We start from the raw sequence: 21,634 nt of genomic DNA on the forward strand, positions 1-21,634 counted from the left end.
TGAAAACTGAATGAATTTTACAGTATGTTATGTATTTTAATGGAATGTTTTTATTGTTGTAATGTATTGTTCTTTTATGGTATTCATGCCGAAATAAAGATATATTGAATTGCGAATGTTTTCTAACACAGTGTAAATGTATGTTCTTTTACTCATTCTAATGCTAACATTCACATTGGTTTGCAAGAACCCACTGAGCTACCATCCCTATTATTTTGATTTAAACGTTCCACACCAGGTTTTAACCATTTTGTCTACACCAAGCCTGGGCTTTTTTTCGGGGTGTATCAAATAGCTTATATAATGGTTCGATGGAATATCCAATAATTAATTGAAAGATCAGCTGGTGGTGAGATTACAAATGTGTTTTTATTTAACATTTGGTAAATTTACTTTGTAAAACTATCTTAATTTAATGTGTAACTGTATTCTTCTGCTTCTTTTATTCCTCTTATTATCAAGACGGCGTTTGTAATTAAAGTATTTAAGCATATATTGGAAAGGTATTGTTGTAATGTCATTTCTTGTCTTCTTCCTTTTCACCCTGTCTTCTCTCTTTGTCCAGCCTTAGTATATTTAGAATGTTCTATGATGTCACAGAATGTGGGGTGACTCATGCTAGTCAGTTGACTTCAGGCTACCTACTACCTTGTCTACTTACCTCTACCGTGGCTACTTACCTCTATCACCTCTGTAACTGAACCTTCTAATAAACTACAACTTGGAACTACTACCTGGACTCTTGTGGAGTTTCAACTATGACAGTTATCAGCATCATCAATTTCAATTCAATTTGTAAAATGGTGGTTTCTGGGCAAAATTGTTTTTCTATGTGATTTAGCATTTCACAAACTTCAGCTGCAAGAAACCAACTCCAGCTTCGTAAATGCTTTCTTTGAAAGATACATAGCCATATTTTGGCAAAATGCAGCCAAATACTGAATTTAACCTGAACATGCAATACACAACTTACATCAAAATCTAAATTAAAATGATTAATATTATTCACATCTCATAAATGCAAACACTATCCATTACTACAAGATATGTCCTGCAGGAAACAGCTGACAATTACACATGCAAAGCTTGAACACGTCATTAAACATTAAAAAATATGGCCCAGAAAAGGAAACAGTTCAATGCAGGAGAAAGCTCCGAGGGAATTTATTACCATTGTTATATCACTCCTACCTGGTGCCCAGTTTAAGTATCTGAATGGACTTCCTCCACTCCACTGCCATCCACTGTCGGAATTTAAGCTATTTAGTCCTATCCACATAGGGGTATCGAAATTGGTTGTTAGTCCTAGAAAATAAAAGATGTGAAAAGAACATCAGGAAAATATAAATATAAAAGAGGTTATGTGTCAGTATATCTATGCGTAGGTAAAAAAAAAGGAAATTGTAAATGTATTTGTAAAGTGCACAGTTGACAGTCAGCGACGGAGAAAGCAATGCTGATTGCTCTTACATCCTTCTCTTCGAAAAGTATGACTGGTGCTGATTTGAATTGCGGAGCTTTTTGCCTGCTGCTTAGACTGCAAAGAAGGTAAGGTTGTCACCTGATCCCAAAGCAAATTAAGGAGTGAAGATCTTTGAGCCTTCTTCACAAAGGTACATTTACAGTGTAGATTTACTCATGTGTAAACTTACCATTGCACCTAGTTGTAACTAAACACTTTTTGCTATTCACAAATTCTAGGTGTAAATTTACTACGGGTTTACTTTTCTTTATGCCCTCAAAACAGAGGGTGGAGTCGGCAAGAACAGGATTTATAAGTGAGAAGTTACTATTAGTAACTCCATAAACTCTTTCCTAAGGGTGTATTCACCCATCCTTATTCCTCTCCAATTTAATAATAAGTATTCCCAATTTAGAATTAAAGTTAAGATTTCTTGTAAATCCGGGGCAGTGTCAAAAAGCCATGGATGTTGCTGGGAACGCCCCCATCAACACCCATTGCACGCCCCTTTTAACGCACAAAAGTGAGTTAAAGGGAACAATATTTACAAGGCAACATTAATCCAAAAACAGTGGATTAGTGCTGCCTGGTAAATATTAAGCAGGCTCCTGTGCCACCGGAGCATCACAGAAAGTGACACACTGGTGGTGCAGGGGGAATATGAATAAGCCCCAATGTTGTCATCGGACTGTGGCGGCCAGCAATTTTAGAAGGAGGCAGACGAGAAACACACATACATAGTCAGAACCATGCATTCACACACACACAGGCACACACATCCATTCACAAAACTCATTACCAAATTCTCAAACATATACTCACGCACATACCAAACATTAAAATAAAACACACGTACCTGCATCTCTTCCTCGGAGGTCCCAGGAGGGTTGGGACTACTGCCTTCTCTCATTGGCTGACCTAAGGTGTGCCAATGAGGGAAGGCAGCAGTTCCTATGCCATCACACCGTGGGATGGGGTCTGTGAGATTGCTGACCCCACCCCACTCTCTGACAAAGTGTCACTGATTGAGGCTCGACCTTGGGAGCTTCAGGCCTAAAACCAGTGCCCAGGTGTGAGGCAATGAGTGATGCATCCCTTGTCACAAGGGGGAGGGCCTCAAGGACCTTTGCTGAGCTCAGGAGGTCACGCCCACAGGAGCTGTGACATCCTCAGCTCAGCAAAGGTCAGCTCAGGCAGCCAGGAGCCTGAGCATTTAGCACATGTCCAGCTCCTGGCTGCCTGACCTGAAAATGAACAGTGTCTGTCAGGCAAACAGACACTGTTTTTGAGGGGCAAAAGGTGAAGGGTGTGGCCCCTCAGCCCCAATGGGCCATCACACTTCAAAATTACAAAGAAAGTGCTTCATTTGGCTGGAAAATGGGGTATTCTTCTATGCCTAAATTCCAGTTATATTTAGACAATTTCACCCCAGTTTTTGATGAGCAGAGTTCTCTACTCCGGAATCAGAGTTATTGAAGACGAGACACCTTTTTTAAAATTCTTTTGTCCATATACCTCGCTCCAACACATAGCTTTTCATTGCCCCCATTAAGAGTCACAGGTGTTCAAAACTTGAAAGCTGCTCTGCCGGCTTGACTCTTGTACTAACTGAAATGCAGCTCGTAACCTTTTTATTGCAAGGCTCATTTGGCGGCAGACTTATTGGCTTGTGATGTCCTATATCATTTTAGATTTGTATGTATATTTATTATTGGCTTAATTTTATCCCTATTTGATCTATGGACTATACACCAAATAAATGGATTGTATTGAAAATAATCTTCCTTTTATATGATTCATATAAAATAATCTTCCTTTACATTTAACAATAATATATGGTAAATAAATAGAAAACATGACAAAATTATACATTTTGGGTAACTTGTGGCAACTCAGGTCCCGGGGTATTCATAACAGTTTCATGTTTAAAAAGATGACTTTCAAAAAACTTTACTCAAATCAGTGATATAGTATATTTTATTTGAGAAACTGAAAAATGTTGACAAGTTTAATTTTGAAGTCCTTATTGTATTTATCATGACATTTGTCGTCTGATTTACATCTCTTGACGGCTCAGTTCGTTCTTGGGCTCTTAGAGCCAAGCCAGATCCCTGGCTCGCCTCTCTCCATAGCTGTCCGTGTCCCCCGAGAAATTGAGGGGCATATTATCAAGGACGGGCGTTAAAATGTTCGGCGCTTTAGCGGCAGAAAACTGCCGCTAAAATGGCGATAATGGGCTTGATAATATGCCCTTGAGAATTCCAATAGAAGCCCATATTCTGGTGTCAACATGGGCTTCTATTGGAATTCTCAAGGGCATAATATCAAGCCCTTTATCGCCGCTTTAGCGGCAGTTTTCTGCCGCTAAAGCGCCGATAATTTTAACTCCCGTCCTCGATAATATGCCATAAAGTATATCATACACACTTGATCCCCAACTCCAACGCCACACCCCACTTTGTTGGCCCACCACATTCTGAATTTAAAAGCATTTTGTGCACGTACTACAAAAAGATAATTGTGCATTTTCCATTCGTTCTCCAAAAATAAATTACAACAAAGCTACATATGCGTATTCGAACTGGATTTTAAAATGGCCAGCGTAATTCGTAACTACAGCAGACTTGCATACTCGCGTTCAGTGCAGCACACACGTTACATAGTGTGGCACTTTAACCTAGGGCCCTGCTGGAAAGTTTTTCAAGAGAAGACTCTATGATCGATATCATTCTTAATATTCACTAGATATGCTTCTTGGGTACTCGTGCACATTTCATGTCCAAGAAAGTTATACATTTATGACTTCAGTTTGGGGATTTAAACTAAAACAGGAAAGACAACGCTTTGTGTAAGTACCATTAGCTGTGTGGTCTCTTACCCGCAATATAGGTTTGCTCGTGTAGCTCGGTGATACTTAATAGGTCTGCATTTTGCTGCTGGCAGCTTATCCTAGCTTGGTGCCACGCAACTGCAGCCTGGGGGTTCATCTGATAGAACACGCCGGTCAAAGGATCCATCTTCCAGGCATCACTGCTATCTATAGGAAATAGACGAGAACATGTCTATTACGTTGAAATAATATATATTGAAATGTATTGAAATAATAATTAAGAAGTTATAGGATATGAAATCATAGATAACGTGGTTTATATGATTCAATGCTGGTAATCAGTAGATTAGCATTACATATTGATGTTATTCCTTGCTAGTGCAAGGGGCATAACTTATACATCTGTCTGCTCACCATCAGTTTACTCCAACATATTTTACAGGACTTGGTGGTCTTTTTCTACAGCTCGGTTTCCTCAGTGTTTCCAAATCAATGGAATTAACATGATGTCAAATACATTCTAGTACATGGCTTTTTGTTGAAAGGTTCAGTGCAGCTCCTGTGTGTGTTTGGAACTCATAGATCCTCTTTCTGGGAGATACCCACATACCTGCATAATTCTCCTCCATGTGTAGTCTCTTTGTCTTGATTGTGGTGAACTGCAACACCCGTTCTCCTTTTACTCTACCCCACTCTTTGGGCCCGATGTAGGTGCCCTAATACCGGTCGGAAACGGCCGAATTCGGCCGTTTCCGAACGGTATTACGGTTTCCAGATGTAGGGCATGCATTTACAGAATCGGTATTTTACTGATTCTGTATTTACCGAATCGGTAAATACAAACTCGGTAAAATACCGATTCTGTAAATGCAGATGTAGCTGGCACATGTCTGTGTGCCACATGGCACACGTGCTTGAATTCAGGGTGCTAGAGGGTGTCGAAGTGACAACCCCTGCACCCTTGCAAAAATCGGTATATACCGAATCGGTAAATACCGATTCTGTAATGACCATTGATTCCTATGGGCTGCAATGCCCATAGGAATCAATGGGCTTTACCGATTCGGTATATACAGAATCGGTAAATACCGAATCTTAACGATTCAGCATTTACCGAATCTGAAATACCTACATTCCCCCCTTCTAATTTACCACTTCTTAAATACCGAATCGGTATGATTCGGTATTTTAGAAGTGGTAATTTAGAATTACCTACATCAGGCCCTTTATCTCTTTTCCTATACCCAAGTTGGTCCCTCCTCCCCTTCGCATCATCCATGCTCCCTTTCTTTACCAATCAATCAATACATCATAGCATTTGTAAAGCACACTACATACCTGTGAGGGCCTCAAAGCGCTGGAGGGGGGAGGGAGGGATCTGCTACTGTTTGAAGAGCCAAGTCTTGAGAAGTCTCCTGAAGGTCAGAAGGTCTGCGTAGGCGGATGGAGAGGGTGCTCCATGTCTTGGCTGTGAGGTGGGAGAATGATCTGCCACCGGCGGTCACTCTTCGGCTGTTGAGGTATGCTGGTCCGGTGTTGTGGAGTGCCTTGTGTGTGTGGGTGAGGAGTTTGAAGGTTATCCTCTTGTTGACTGGGAGCCAGTGCAGATCTCTCAGGTGGAGTGTGATGCGGCTGCAGCGAAGGATGTCGAGGATCAGGCGTGCTGAGGCGTTCTGGATGCGTTGGAGAAGTTTCCGGAGTTTGGCCGGAGCTTCAGAGTAGAGTGCGTTTCCGTAGTCCAGTCTACTGCTAACGAGGGCCTAGGTGAACGTCCTTCTCGTTTCGGTGGGGATTCACCTGAAGATCCTGCGAAGCATGCGGAGGGTGTTGAAGCAGGAGGAGGAGACGGCGTTGACCTGCTTTGTCATAGAGAGGGTAGAGTCGAGGATGACCCCTAGGTTGCGTGCATTGTCGGTGGGTGTTCCTAGTGCAGTCGGCCACCAGGAGTTGTCCCAGGCAGAGGGGGTGGATCCGAGGATAAGGACCTCCGTCTTGTTCGAGTTCAGCTTCAGTCGGCTGTTCCTCATCCAGTCGGCAACGGTCTTCATTCCTTCGTGGAGGTTGGTTTTGGCGATGTGGGGGTCCTTGGTGAGGGAGAGGATCAGCTGGGTGTCGTCGGCATAGGAGATGATGTTGAGGTTGTGCCGTAGTGCAACCTGGTCGAGCGGTGCCATGTAGACGTTGAACAACGTTGGGCTGAGGGATAAGCCTTGGGGTATGCCACAGATGATCCTGGTGGCTTTGGAGCAGAAGGAAGGTAGGCAGAAGCTCTGTGTTCTGCTGGAGAGGAAGGAGGAGGTCCAGTCCAGGGCCTTCTCTTGGATTCCGGCGTTGTAGAGGCATGTTCGTAGTGTGCAGTGGCAGACCGTGTCGAAGGCGGCTGACAGGTCCAGGAGGATGAGGATCCGTTGTCAAGCAGGGTCCTGATGTCATCGGTGGCGGCGAGGAGGGCAGTTTCGGTGCTGTGGTTGCTGTGGAACCCGGACTGGGATGGGTCCAGGATGCTTTTCTCCTCGAGAAAGCTGGTCAGTTGTTTGTTGACAGCCTTCTCGATGACCTTTAATGGGAGCAGGGAGGCAGGTCGGAAGTTCTTGAGGTCCATGGGGTCTGCCTTGGGTTTCTTGAGTAAGGCGTTGCTCTCTGCATGCTTCCAGCTCTCCGGGAAGGACGCTGTCTCGAAAGAGATGTTGATGGTTTTCCGGAGATGGGGTGCGATGGTGCTGCTGGCTTTGTTGAAGATATGGTGTGGGCAGGGGTCTTCCGGGGATCCGGAGTGGACGGTGTTCATGAACTTGATGGTGTTGTCGTCGTCGTTGATGTTGGTCCAGGTGAGCAGGCGGTTGGTGCGGGTGGTGGTTGTGGGAGCGGGGGTCTCAGTGGGTGCCGGGGTGGTGATGGCGTAGAGGCTGTCGTGGATGTCTGCAATCTTGCAATGGAAGAAGGTGGCCAACGAGTTGCACAGGTCTTGTGAAGGTGAGATGTCGTTGGTGTTGGAGCTGGAGTTGGAGAGTTCCTTCACGATGTTGAAGAGCTCTTTGCTGTTGTGTGCGTTGTTGTCTAGTAGGTCTTTGAAGGAGGTCATTTTGGCCGATCTGATGCGGTGGTGATGTTTCCGGAAGGTGAAGTAGATGCAGTGGTGGTCGGACCAGTGGAGCTCAGTGGTGTGGTGAAGGAGACATGGGAGCTTGTGGAGAAGATGGTGTCAAGCGTGTGGCCGGCTGAGTGGGTGGGTGTAGTGACGAGTTGTCTGAGTCCAAGGTTGGCGAGGTTGGCGATCAAGGCGGTGGAGTTGGTGTCGTTGTTTTACTCGAGGGGGAAGTTCAGGTCCCCGAGGAGGATGTAGCCCGTGAAGGCGAGGGTGTGTGTGCTGATGAGGTCGGTGATGGAGTCGCTGAACTGTGCTCTGGGTCCCGGGGGTCTGTAGACAAGGGTTCCTCTGAGGCTGGTGTTGGGATCGGTGTGAATCTGGAAGTGCAGGTGTTCGGCGGTGCTGAGGGTGTCGTCGGTGTTGGTTGAGACTTTGAGAGTGCTCCTGTGGGCGATGGCGATTCCTCCTTCTACTCCATTGGTGCAGTCCCTGCGGGTGACCTTATAGCCTTCCGGGATGGCTATGGCGATGTTGGGTGTAGAGGAGGGGGTTAGCCAGGTCTCCATCAGGAAGGCGTCATCTGGGGTGTTGGAGTCCTGTAGGTCCCAGGGTTCCATGGCGTGTTTGCGTGCGGAGTGGGTGTTGAAAAGGATGTGTCTGAGGTAGTTGGGTTCTTTGGTAGGTGGGTTGGCGGGCCGGATGCTGGTGAAGCTGCAGTTCCGGCCGGTGAAGGGTACTTGGGTGCGCTTCGGGGTGGCCAGGCAGCAGGTGTGTGATCGTCCAGTGTTTAGTGCGTTGAGGGTGCTGGAGTCGTAGTGGATGCTGGTAATGTGGTGCTTGCGGGGGCCAGGGATCCTGTCGCTGGGCGAGGTCCAGGTACTGACGGGCGCAGACGGGTTTGCCTTAGGCGTGCCTTCGGCACACCAGCGGCGCACCCGCTACGGGGCCTCCATATGAGGGGATGTGGGAGGTAGGAGCAGCCGGGAGGTGGGAGCGGGGTGGGGAATGGGAGTGCGGGGGGCGGGGCCTGGCATCCAATATATATTCAAACAGTTAGGATTTTCTGGTGAAACAAACATATGCCGGAAGGTTGAGCTACAGGTCGGAACAATTTGGTGCTGATCCGGCAAACCTATCTTCTGGGGTGGACTCCAGGTGTTCCTTACCTAGTCCTCTTGTCCCACTCCTTTAACAATAATAAAAGCTTGTTAACATTTCAGGCTTCACAAATGGGGATGGTAGCAAGGGATCCAGTCTACTTTCACATAAATATTCTGAATCACTGACATAATATCGAATACACAAATATAGAATTACCAAAATATCGAAGAAAAAATATAGAATGCAAAAATATCGAATTCCTATCTACAAACAGGTAAGTACAAAAATATTGAATCAAAAATATAGTTTTAAAAAATATAGTTAGTCAAAATATCGATTTTTTTTAAATGTCTTTAAAGTAATTTAAAATTAATGAAATATTAAATATAACATTTACTATTACCACTCCAGTGAGTGCAACAGTAGGGAAAGCGTTGAAAGCGTTGGATAACATAGGGGTAAAAATTACTATTCCCACTCCAGAGAGTGCAACAGTAGGGAAAGCGTTGGATAGCGTAGGGGTAAAAATTACTATTCCCACTCCAGAGAGTGCAACAGTAGGGAACGTGTTGGATAGCGTAAGGGTAAAAATTACTATTCCCACTCCAAAGAGTGCAACAGTTGGGAAAGCATTGGATAGCGTAGGGGTAAAAATGACTATTCGATATTAAATTACTTACCTTCAATTCGATATTTTTCACCACTATATTTTGTCCATTCGATATTTTGTCCATTCTATATTTTGACTTCGATATTTTGGTAATTCTATATTTTGAATTCGATATTTTGTCTTGTTACCAAATATTCTGTTAGCCCTGAATAAATTACTGAAAAATGTATACTCCCGGATAGAATGCAGCAGTGTCAAGTGTGATACCCCTGTATCCCGTGAAGAAACTGCGAATCTGCAAACAAAAAGGGAATACAAGACTCAACTGTGAGGGACAACTTGAGTCCTCTGACACAGTGAGCATGGGACCCATGTCTGGGCATACACACAGCACTTAGGGCATCTACTTCAACAAACTACAAGGTAATGGAAGGAATCTGAATTAATCTTAGCCACTTCTGCTAGGGGCCATATTTCAGTCCATCATAATTTTCTCACCATGCCACTTTGGCAGTTTGGGCTGAACTGTTTTAATTGACGCAGGACCAAGACTAAAACTTATTTTCATATGTCTAGTCTCCGACTAGAGTGGATGCTATCATTCTGGAGGAATACTCGATACATCCTACTTTTTTGCCATTGGAAAATAGCAGAATCCAGGGATGCATAAATTCTTCAAGTGATTGTCAGTAAAAGAACCATCGAAATGAGTCAAAGATGAGGTTGTCTAATTGCTTGAAATGTGTCTAATTTCAAGAAACAAACACACCCCTTTGATCGGAATGGAAAGAGAGTGGTGCAGGTGAGGTTTGGAATACACAAGCATTTGTGACAATCCAAAAGAATCTTTAGAAGGGAAGCCGTAACGTGCTCATTCACTTGCTTCTTTTCATCTTTTTGGCTTTCTTTCTCATCTTCAGTGTTGGGAAAGATGTTATGTCACATTGAGCATAATGAGACAACAGGGACTTGTGGACAGCTGCACTTTCATTAGAGTACTAGACATCACTTCTTATGAAATTGGCTTAAAGGAAATGGCAGGACAGAGGTGCACTTCTGAAAAAGGAAGCAAAGGAGAACCATGATCTGAGAGAAATACCTAAGAAGTAGATGAACGCGTCCCTGAGGAGGCTTCCATCAAAAAAGAAGAGAAGGGGCCAGTTCCTGACCATGTGGGCATCGAGTTTCAGCTTTTTCAACAACCTTGAAGCCAGCTCACTGTAGTGTCAATACCTGCTGCCAGGCACGGCAAGAAACCAAGATGACAAATATTCAGGTAACCAGCAGTAAAGCAAAACTACACTAGGGAGGGATCTACAACTGCTTGCACGCATAGACTCTTCTCCAACCTACACTTGGAACCCCTTTCTTAGAATTAATCAGTGAGTATACCTAAAAACCCAGGACACTTGAACTGCCTAGCTATTGTCTTAATTCTATAATGACAAGAAGGCATATTTGCTTGTGATGGGTGGTTTTAGGGGTGAACGGATTAGCATGAAGTCCAACAGTGGCATGGCGAAGGGCGCTCTGCTATGGGCGAAATGAGTTCTAGAGTTCTAGAGGCAGCACCCTCGCTGCTCTTACCTGCAGCCATCACGGGGCAGCCAACACCCAAATGCCGCAGGCGGCAAAAGGTCCAGCTACGCCACTGAACTCCAATAGCTGGGGAAGCGGAGTAGAAACTGGAAAACGTGTTAGAGGAATGTGGATATTTGGTCTGTCATGCGACAAATAAAAACATTTACCATGCTTTACTTTGAGCAAGGATGATTCTTATTGAGAGTTCACCTCCATTGGACACTTAGGGGCCGATTCTGATCTGGGTCGGAAAGCACTCCGACCGAGCCGGATCTGGGGTGTTTTCCGACCAATCCGGACTCCTGCAGTCCGACTGAGCAAGTACAATGTGGCCGTATGCTGTCGGACTCGGTTCGGTTGGACTCCCATAGAAGTCAATGGGAGCCGGTCGTATGACGAGTACATGGGCTCCCATTGACTGAATGGGTACGTCCCGTGCAAGGGTGCCCCCTACAGTGGGTATGCGTCAGTGCCATCCGCACAGTACATGCCTGTGTTGGGGTGACCCCTCCCCCTATGCCCGAGTCGTAAGGCTGCAGGTGAAGATGGGTCTGACGCGGACCCCCAAAGTCCAACTCCGGGAGCTATTGCGAGCCAGGCGCTCTGACTCAATCCGCTGTCCGAATCGAGCATCGTACTAGCTCGGTCGTGAAACGTCTCCACGGTTTGCTTGTGACCGAGTCGTATGGAGTGGTTCGGACTCGAAAACGATTCGGACGGAAATTTTGCGCTTGTTCGCATCGTACTTCGACGGAAATGAAGCCTCCGAATCGGATCCGCTAATGCCGAACCCAATTCGGTGCCCTTCCGACCGAGATCGGAATCGGCCCCTTTGTTGTCAATTGTAAGTTACAGGTCACTCAGTGATGATTCCAAATTGACATTCAAACTTTATGATGCATCCTGCACAATTATATTTAATACTTAAACAAATAACTCTTTTTGTCCAAATAAAGTAGATTTGACATGAATGTGTCATTCTTTACTTGGTAATACAGAAAAACTATTTCATGGATTCTAACAAAATGTTAACTATTTTAAGTAGTACTTACATTTCGATGGACAAAATCCATACATTCTGTCTTTTTCATAGTCTGCTGTGGTTGCACACCAGAGTCGGTTGTCAGATCTTCCATCCGTCGTACAGTCAGCATATAATTTTCCATCAAAATTAAAAGGAAATACGCAGGGTTTGCCGTTGGAATTGCCTTGCAGCGTAAATAAATCTAAAAAAACAATATTATTAAAGTACAGATTGAAAACAACTCAACGCAATGTAGAATTTCAAAATCAAATATTTATTAAATGAAAGTAATCTTCAAAATGAAGTAAAGGTTTCAGTAAACCATGTGAAAATACAAGCAAAGAATTGCTCTTAAATATAAATTCGGACCTATTACTTACTCCGAAGGTACAAACAATTATTTTGGATGAAATACCACCAATAAACCAGGTGATTATTTTATTATTCACTTAAAAAAGAATTCCTTTGAATTTACAATCAATCGCAACCCAATGGGTGTGCATAATATTTCAACTAGCATTGACAAGCTGATGGATATAGCTTTAATGTGTTAGCCCATGAAACCGGATAAAACAGTCAAACGGTGATTTCAAAGTTCGAAAATAAAAGACATACCTATATGCATTGCCGTGAGAAATGTATTATTTTACTGTGGGAGAAATGCAAATTGAGTATGGCTGATTGTACAAAGGGACAGACTGCTACCAGGATAGAAAGACGAATTAAAAGAAAGGTTGTAGTCATCTTAGGATCAGACCATTCTAATATTTATAAATGGAAAGACAAATAGAAAGTCATTTTAAAGTCAGACTCTCATTTCAGCATTGATACATGTGTTTAACAAGCAGGGACATTTCCAATAGCTCTGGTTTGTGAATGAAAGTGCCTTTAGTATCAATGATGACTTTAGGCACTCAGTAAGTCATCCTAGTTTGCACTGTTGACCGGTTTTTGCATTCACCCTCTCATACAACTGCAATAAAACACACACAAACTCAGGAACATATGCAAACTAAATTAAAAGAATACAAGTAGAAAAAAGAATACATGCTGCCATCCAAACACAGTAGCATGTGCGCATAATAACACATCTATGCATTACAGCATGTACATGTCTTGCAAATGTAATGTAAATACTCTATTGTTGTGTTAAAGTTCAAGCATGGCTGCCACATTTAGAACCAATGTGTTGGCCATTTTGGAATGGTCAATCAATTATACACCAGGAATAACAGTATTCCAAACTGGTCTCCTGCTTCAGACGAATTGGCTACATGGGATGGGTTGCAGATGAAATAAGCGGCAAGTAAGCAACTGTTTAGCACTGCCTGAGGGCTGTTGACTCCTCTGAAAAAACAATAAGATAAAAAAAGAAGAAGCAACGAAATGGAAGGGGAACTATAAAAGGAGAAATTTCAAACCGAAAGGACTGGCCAACCAGCTGTCGCACTGATGGGCACTCATTTTCAGGTGGAAGTATACACATGGTCAGAAAATGCCATCATTCATAGGGCAAGAGACAGTGCTTAATTTGAGCAAGTGGTTGCCGGTACGGGGCACCAGCACTTATTTTGGGGACACAGCACTCATTTCACCACATCAGAGGTTTTCCAAGGCCAACAGAGGGAAAGACAAACACAACGAAAAGACTGAGGAAATGAAACACAGAAAATCATCTGTCACCAAGGGAGAAAGCAGACACCTTTAAGAGTGAGATAACGTTGCAGGGAACGACTGGTAGTGAAATAAACAGGCCTGGGGTGGATTTGGGATTGTGCACCCTTGCTACTCGTGCTCTTACATTATATAGAGGTAGCCAAAGGTATCTGAACAGCGCTTTGAGCACCTGCACCTATTATTTTACAAATAAAACACTGGCAAGAGAGGCAATGATTGAGGCGGACCAAACCATTAGCCCATGCAATTCACGGTCACAGAGGGAAGCGTGGTGTAAATGACTCTCATACAGACCAGTGGCAGTACAGAGCTAAGTTAAAGGTTTTCTATGTTTCTGTTTGGACATATATTTATGTATATGGCTGTATGAATTATTTACTGATTTATTTTATTACAAGATCCTGGCAGGCAGCTAAGAAAATAATCTAGTAAAAATTAACACAGTGTAAACATTCTCCTACTAGGGTTTGTCAGAGGGAGTAACAAGTATCAAAATTATTTCTAACAAAATTAACCTGTGGCATTTCATTTAACAAAATACCTATCTATAGGCTTTAACACTGAGAAATAAAATCAATGACTATAAGTCCTATCAATTTTAGTATAAGCATTTCAGAATTAATATATCAGGTCCAATGGGTTTATCATTCTTTTCATAATAAACAGATAAGATCTATGCCAACAGAAATATAGTTTTCCTAGTGATCCAATCAGGCCTATAGCTGTTATATCACAATAACCAAGTGAGGCTTCCAGTAATGAATATATTTCTTCCCACTAGGCAATCATCAAGCATATAGTCATAAGAATGACATAGGATAGGCCAGTGGTTACAAACCTAACTTTTAAGTTATTGAAGTGTATCAATCAGTTCTGTTTAGAGCTCTTTCTAATGTGTTGTGTAATTGCAGGTCTTTACTATTCTGCTTGGAAGCTGGCTTTTCAGACTAAGGTGATCTGTGCTGAAACACGCATACATTCAAGCCACTAGCAGATTCAAAACATACATTTATTTAATTACAGTTAGCAAAGCAAAATATGATCTCTCCTAAGCAGACTATGAAGCATTCGGACAGCACAAATATTCTTTATCCATGGTTTGTCTAAGGGACTAACTGGTGACAAAGCCCTTCCCTACTATTGCAATCTTTGAGGTTCCATGTAATAAAAATCAGTTCTGCTGAGTGCTCTTTCTAATGTGTTGTGTAATTGCGGATCTTTACTACCTCCAATTTGAAGGTGGCTTTCCTGATGAAGGCACTCTGTGTTGAAATGAGTGTAGATTCAAGCCACTAGGAGATTCAAAATATAAATGTATTTAATCTGTGTATCTTTATGAAAAAGCACTATATAGATGTCTGTAAACATCATCAAAACTATATATAACCAATGAAGAATCCTTCATTGCACAGATTTTTGTGTTTTATTTCTATATTGTATGGGTGAGATGAATAGATGAGGCCTTGAATGGTGTAATATTTGAGTAATTTGATTGCTGCTATTTATATGTGTACCATGGTACTGATACAACAATGGCATGGAATAACGTGTCTTTGATATATTCACCCTACACCTGTTTTGCTGTGAGCACTTGAGATATAAAAATATATCAGATGCACATTTTTTTACAAACAATTTTGAGTTGCCTCAGGTTTTCACATTTAAGTTAATGTTCCTGACTTAGAGACTCACATTTACAGCAGGGTGTACCCTTTTCCTCACATTAAATAAACAAAATGGAAGCCACCGCCGGCCCGGAGGATGCGGAAAATCCGCTGCGGACCAACCAAGACCCACCGCCACATTAGGATGGCTGGTGGGTCTTGGTTTCAGTCTGCCGCTTTTCCGCGGCGGTCGGCTTACAACCGCGGCGGAAAATCTCTAATATGGTGGCGGTGTCTCTCAGACACCGCCAGACATATTAGGATGGCTTCCCAGACATGCTTTTCCGCGGCGGGTTCTCCGCCGTGGAAAAGCATACGGATCTTCACTTCAGGGGTCCATTGCGGGCCCCCTGGGTGAAGGGGGGTGGGGGGTGCACATGGGGGGTACCTATGGCATTTACATGCAGAAAGCGGCAGGCACCGCGTGGTGCCTCCCGCTTTGTGCATGTAAATGCAATGCATGCGTTTTTAGCATTGCGGCGGGTGTAGCTTGAAGCCGCACCCGCCGCATTGTTAAAAATAGAGGATGTGACCACGAGGGTGGCGGTCACATCCTAATTGCACAGGAGGGAACGCCGCAGCACATGCAGACGTTCCCTCCTACTCAGGGCTCGCGGACAGACGCAAGTCCATCCGCGATCATAATGTGCCCCCAAGTTCGGATCCCTTCCGACCGAACCTGAATGTGTGGGCCTGATTCCTTTCCGACCGAGCCATTCTGATGGGCTCGTTCGGAAAGGAATCCGACTCGGATTTCCGTATTGTGGACCACAGGCTCTGAGAGCCTGTCCGCAGCCTGGAAATCCTCCAGTACTACCCCAGTCGCCTCTGTACGACCAAGGGAATACGATGGCAGCTTATCACTGCCTTTTCGTGCTGGTCTGTCCGGCACGAAAAGGCAGTCAGAAGTTGTCTCTGGGGGCCCCCAGCAGGGCCCCCTATGGTGCCCCTCTGTTGATCCCTGCACCCGGAGGCAGGCACCTTGGGCTGCCGGCCACAGGGTGCAGGGATGAACTGCACCCCTGCTTTCTACATTGCAAGCATGCTTTCCGGTCGGAAAGCATGCTTGCATTGTAAGGTATACAAATGCGACCGAACCCTGTTCGGTGGCATCCTACTAGCAGGGCTGTAACTGATGACAGCAGGTCGGTCGGTTACAGCTCCTACCCGATGTCGGACGGACTCAGGTCCGTCCAATATCGAATAGGTCCCTTAGTAGTTATCAAGTTTATCTTAATAAAATGTTGTGTTTTTAAGTTCTGTAGCGGGTTGTGGGCTTATAGGGGAATTTGGTGGAAAGTAATGTAATTATAAAAAAATTTCACTGGACTGGGAATAGTAATTTTCACCCCTTCGCTATCCAACATTTTCTTTACTATTGTACTTACTGGAGTGGGAATATTAAGTTTTACCCCTCTGCTATCCAACACTTTCCCTACTGTTGCACTTACTAGAGTGGGAATAGTAAGGTTTTACCCCTCTGCTATCCATCACTTTCCCTACTGTTGCCCCCACTGGAGTGGGAATAGTCATTTTTACCCCTCCGCTATCCAACATTTTCTTTACTATTGTACTTACTGGAGTGGGAATATTAAGTTTTACCCATTCGCTATCTAACACTTTCCCTATTGTTGCATTCACTGGAGTGGGAATAGTAAGTTTAACCCCAGCGCTATCCTACACTTTCCCTACTGTTGCACCCACTAGACTGGGAATAGTAATTTTTACCCCTCTGCTATCCAACACTTTACCTGCTGTTGCACTCACTGGAGTTGGAAAAGTAGTTTTTACCCCTCCGCTATCCAACACTTTCCCTACTGTTGCACTCAACGGAGTGCAAAATGTAATTTTAAAGAATATTGACTTTTTTATTAGATTTTTGTTATAAGTGTATGTAAATATATAATTATATATTTATGTGCAATTTTTAATATATTTATAAAAGTATAAAATAAATAAAAATTTGTATTTTATTACTTGTTTTAAAGGAAATGTATATAGCCTTTGAGGCTGGTAAACTCGGGAGCCACAGCGCCAATCCACACACCCGATACACCGTTGGAATTGTCAGGGTGTGTAGATGGTTATAGGCTATATACATTTTTTTTAAAAACGTTCTTTAAAAAATTGACAGTAAGAAAAAAGTAGTCCCTCCGAAGTAGCGCCGTCCGCGACGTGCGTGCTCACGTCAGGAGCGCGGGGAGGAGCGGCATCCAGGAGCGCGACGAGGAGCGGCGGACATGGCACGGGGAGGAGCGGTGACGTGAGGAGCAGCGGACAGGCCAGTGGCGGTGCAAGCAGCGGACAGGCTGGAGGAGCGACGGCTAAGGTAAGGGAGCGGTGGACATGGAGCGGGGGAGGAGCGGTGACGTGAGGAGCAGCGGACAGGCCAGTGGCGGCTGAGGTAAGGGGACCCGTGTCAGGGCAGGCGGGGGTCGGGGCAGGCGGGGGATGGGCCGGGCGGGGGCCCGGGCTACTGGACAATGTCGGGGCGGGCGGGGGTCGGTGAAGCCTGTTGCTCCCGGACAAGGTCGGGACGGGCTGCTAGTACTAATATAATAAAGAGACAGCCCAAACCTTTGAGGCGGGTAATCTCAGGAACCACAGCACCAATCACAACATCCAATACAGCGTTGGAAAGGGCAGTTGCAGCAGAGGGACATAGGCTATGCAGACGCCCACCATATACATTTAAAAGGTAAAAGAACCGTGCCAGCAAAGTAGTCCTTTGTGGGTGTGTCTGCATTGTGCTGTGGACGTGTGCTGGGGGCGTGACAAACGCTGGGGGCATGTGGTACGTTCCGCCCTTCATGCCATGTCTCATATCGTGTGCTGTGGGCGTGTGCTGGGGGCGTGGGCATGTGAAGGCCGGGATTATGGAAAAAAAAGCGAGCGTTGTGCCCAATATTTCATTGTATTTTCTTCCCAGGTTCTGTACATTCCAGCTCCGGGTGTCCACCCTGCTCCCTTTAAATACCCCTGCACCCCATAATCATAACCCACCCTTACTCCTTAAAATACCCCAACACCCTTAAACAGTAACCCATCTTAACCCTATAAATATACCCTGTACCCCAAAACTCAAACCTATCCCTAAATCCCAAAAATATCCCTGTACCCCAAAACCCAAACCTAGCCCTGAACCCTATAAATACCCCTGTACCTCAAAACCTACCCCTGAACCCTAAAAATACACCTGTACCCCAAAACCCAAACCTAGCCCTGAACGCTAAAAATACCCCTGTACCCCAAAACCCAAACCTACCCCTGAACCCTAAAATACCCCAAAACCCAAACCTAGGCCTGAAACCTTAAAATAATCCTGTACCCCAAAACCCAAACCTACCCCTGAACCCTAAAAATACCCTTGTACCCCAAAACCCAAACCTAGCCCTGAACCATAAAAATAACCCTGTACCCCAAATCCAAAACCTACCCCTGAACCCTAAAATACCCCTGTACCCCAAAACCCAAACCTAGCCCTGAACCCTAAAAATACCCCTGTACCCCAAAACCCAAACCTACCCCTGAACCCTAAAAATACCCCTATACCCCAAAACCCAAACCTAGCCCTGAACCCTAAAAATACCCCTGTACCCCAAAACCCATACCTATCCCTAAACCCTAAAACGACCCCTGTACCCCATAACCCAAAACTATATCTGAACCCTTAAAATACCCAAACACCCCAAAACATATACCTCACTACCCCAAAACATATACCCCTATACCCATAGTTACCTTATCCAAACATTTAAAAAAAAACATGCTTTTACCATTCATGCATTTACAACGAATTTCGTTGTAAATGTATGCATGGTAAAAGCATATAAAATGTAATGCCATGCGTTATAATAGCATTGCGGAGTCATGGTACTTTCATAATGAAAGTATGTGGAGTGATGGAATGCGGAAAGAAAGTTGCGTAATAATGGGTGTTTACCCTCCCCCAGTAAGTACATTGGTGGCACGGCGGCCCACATCTCCAGCAACATACTCATATTTTTCCACCACCGATTTGAAAAATGCACAGGTCTCTCTCAATGATGGCCAGCACCGACATACACTTTTAGACACACCTCCCGCCACAAGTTCTAAAATTGCAAACTTTAGAGCTGGGGCGCTACGTTCGAATCTCGGCATCAGCTCAACATCCTGTGATTCCAGGCAAATCGCTTTGTCTCCCCGGGTCTACCACAAATTAATGTGATCTTCTGTAATGTAAATTGTGCTCATGCCGATGTGAGGACCAAGACAGATGACGACAGACGCTGGACACTAGGACCCTGTGGGTCACAGGGTGGTGACCAGGTCACCGGACACCACTTCCTGTCGGGGGACAGTAAAGGACATTATGCAGCAGGACGAGGACGAGGACAGACGTGCCCTGACGGACTGATGAGAAACAGAAATAAAGAATCACATGTGCACCTACCCGATCTGTGTCCCGAGTAATTACTGCGTGCCGTGTACACGACATCTGGCGACGAAGGACGGATCCGGTCCCTGCGTGCAGGAATCCAGAAATCGCGATTTAAAACCAGGAGCCCACCCTGGATCGCGTTGCGGCCAAGAAGAAGAGGGAAGAGTGAAGCGCCGTCCAGACATCAGCAGCGACGTGGGAGCCCACCCCGACTGCCGCAAAAGAAAAGAACAACAAAGCCGGTAAGCGCTAGCGCGAAGAGCGCGAAGTTCGAAGAGCTCAAAGCCAGCGCGAGCTCTCGCGAGAGTCTCGGTGGCCATATTGGGGCCAGGCGTGGGAGTCAATCAAAACGAAGAATAAGCGCGGCGGCCATCTTGAAGTAAGGCAGTGCCTGGATTGGCCAAGAAGTCTCGCGAGAGTCTCGGCGGCCATCTTAAAGTCAGGCGCGAGGGCCAATCAGGAAGCAGGAAAGTTGGGCGGCCATCTTAAAGTCAGGAAAAGATCAAAAACGAAGAAAAAAGCGCCGATTGCAAGGAAAAAGGAAATAAAAGCTCAGGCAAAGACAAAGAACAGAAGATAAAGAGTAAACAAAGATAGAAAATAAAAGAAAGACTCAAAGAAATAAAAAAAAAGGGGGACAAAAGTGTCACCACAAAAGAAGAAGAGTAAAGAAAGAATAAAGGAGATATCAAGAGAAATAACTAGAAATAAAAGAGTCTAAAGAAAATGCCAGACACAAAATCGCAGAGTGCACAATTCCGCAGACCAGTGCTTTTTGTGGTATCGGAGCCACAAGTGGGCATCCGGTGGGAAAAATGGATCATAAAATTTGAACGATACATGAAGGCGACTGACGTGGTAGATGAGAAAAAGTAGATCTACTCTTAAACTTAGTGGGGGATGAGGTGGAGGACCTCCTCATAACACTACCACCGAGTGAATTAGAAACCTATGACAAATTAAAAAAGTGTCTGACGGCCAAGTTCGACCCGCAAAGAAATGTCGACTTTGAGAGATATTCTTTCCACATGGCATATCAGCAGCCAGAAGAGTCAATGGATGATTTCGCAACGAGGCTGAGAAAGCTAGTAGCATATTGCGAATTTGAAAAGTACGACAACGAACAGGCACTTCGTCTCAAACTGATAGAAGGCTGCCGAGACACGGAATTTCGCACAAGACTACTAAAAGAACCGATCACTTTGGAGAAAATTCTTGATCTTGCGAGGGCAGAAGCAAGAGCGATGATACAAGCGAAACAGATGGATCGAAAGGGAGAACAAATACATAGAATGACAGACACCGGCAAGAAAGGGAACTGGAAAGGAGGACACAAGGAACAAGCGGCAAAGAAACAAAGTTCCCAATGCTACAGGTGCGGCCTGGAATTCCCTCACAGAGGACCATGCCCAGCATTTGGCCAAACGTGCAGAAAATGCAACAGAAGCAACCATTTTGCTACTATGTGCCAAGGTGGACAATTCAAAATTGAACGTGGCAGGCCAGGAAAACTAAGAACAACAACAACAAAACATGTAAGGCACATGGACGCGACGGAGAGGAGCTCGTCGGGGGAATCAGAAGAAGAAGAGGAAGAAATAACAAGAAAAGTAGAACGCCTATATCTCATGACCACGGATGAAGGGCATGAAGAAGAACATATCAGGCTAATAGACAGGAAGTCAATAAAGAAGACGGATTGGGTGACAATTGAAGTAGGGCCACATCAAACAAAATTTGTACTGGACAGCGGAGCCACGTGCAACATCATGTGTGCCACAGAATATGACAAGATGAAGAAGAAGCCGCCGCTACAACCATCAAGTGTAAGAGTATTTACATGGGGTGCACAAAATCCTGTAACCAACATGGGAAAATTCACGGACACCAGGACGCACAAAGGCAAAACTGTTGTAGAAGAAATACATGTGTTACGAGGAGACATTCCAGCACCATGTCTACTAAGCAACGTAACAGCAAAAGTAATGGGACTACTGAAAATGATGTATCACATGTCAGAAAAAGAGAGCATACTACAGGAATTCCCGAAGCTAACGGAAGGACTAGGAAAACTTAAAGGAAATCAAATAACATTACACATAAATGAGGCTGTCAGGCCAGTTGCACAGCACCACCGAAGGGTACCAATACATCTACAACCTCAAGTAGAGGAA

The 21,634-nt window shown here is 44.6% G+C and overlaps 1 protein-coding gene across 1 annotated transcript in view; it reads right to left on the bottom strand.

The window, feature by feature from the left end:
• The window catches only part of LOC147688870 (macrophage mannose receptor 1-like), a 758,166-nt gene that overhangs the window by 639,223 nt on the left and 97,309 nt on the right, over positions 1-21,634 (bottom strand). The window contains exons 3-5 of the mRNA XM_086941771.1: positions 11,725-11,898; positions 4,341-4,499; positions 1,192-1,305 (exon numbers count right to left, since the gene is read on the bottom strand). Coding sequence (XP_086797897.1) covers positions 1,192-1,305; positions 4,341-4,499; positions 11,725-11,898 — 447 coding nt within the window. The remainder of the gene's footprint in view (positions 1-1,191; positions 1,306-4,340; positions 4,500-11,724; positions 11,899-21,634) is intronic.

Source organism: Lissotriton vulgaris, chromosome 10, assembly GCF_964263255.1.
Source record: "Lissotriton vulgaris chromosome 10, aLisVul1.2, whole genome shotgun sequence".
Taxonomy (NCBI): domain Eukaryota; kingdom Metazoa; phylum Chordata; class Amphibia; order Caudata; family Salamandridae; genus Lissotriton; species Lissotriton vulgaris.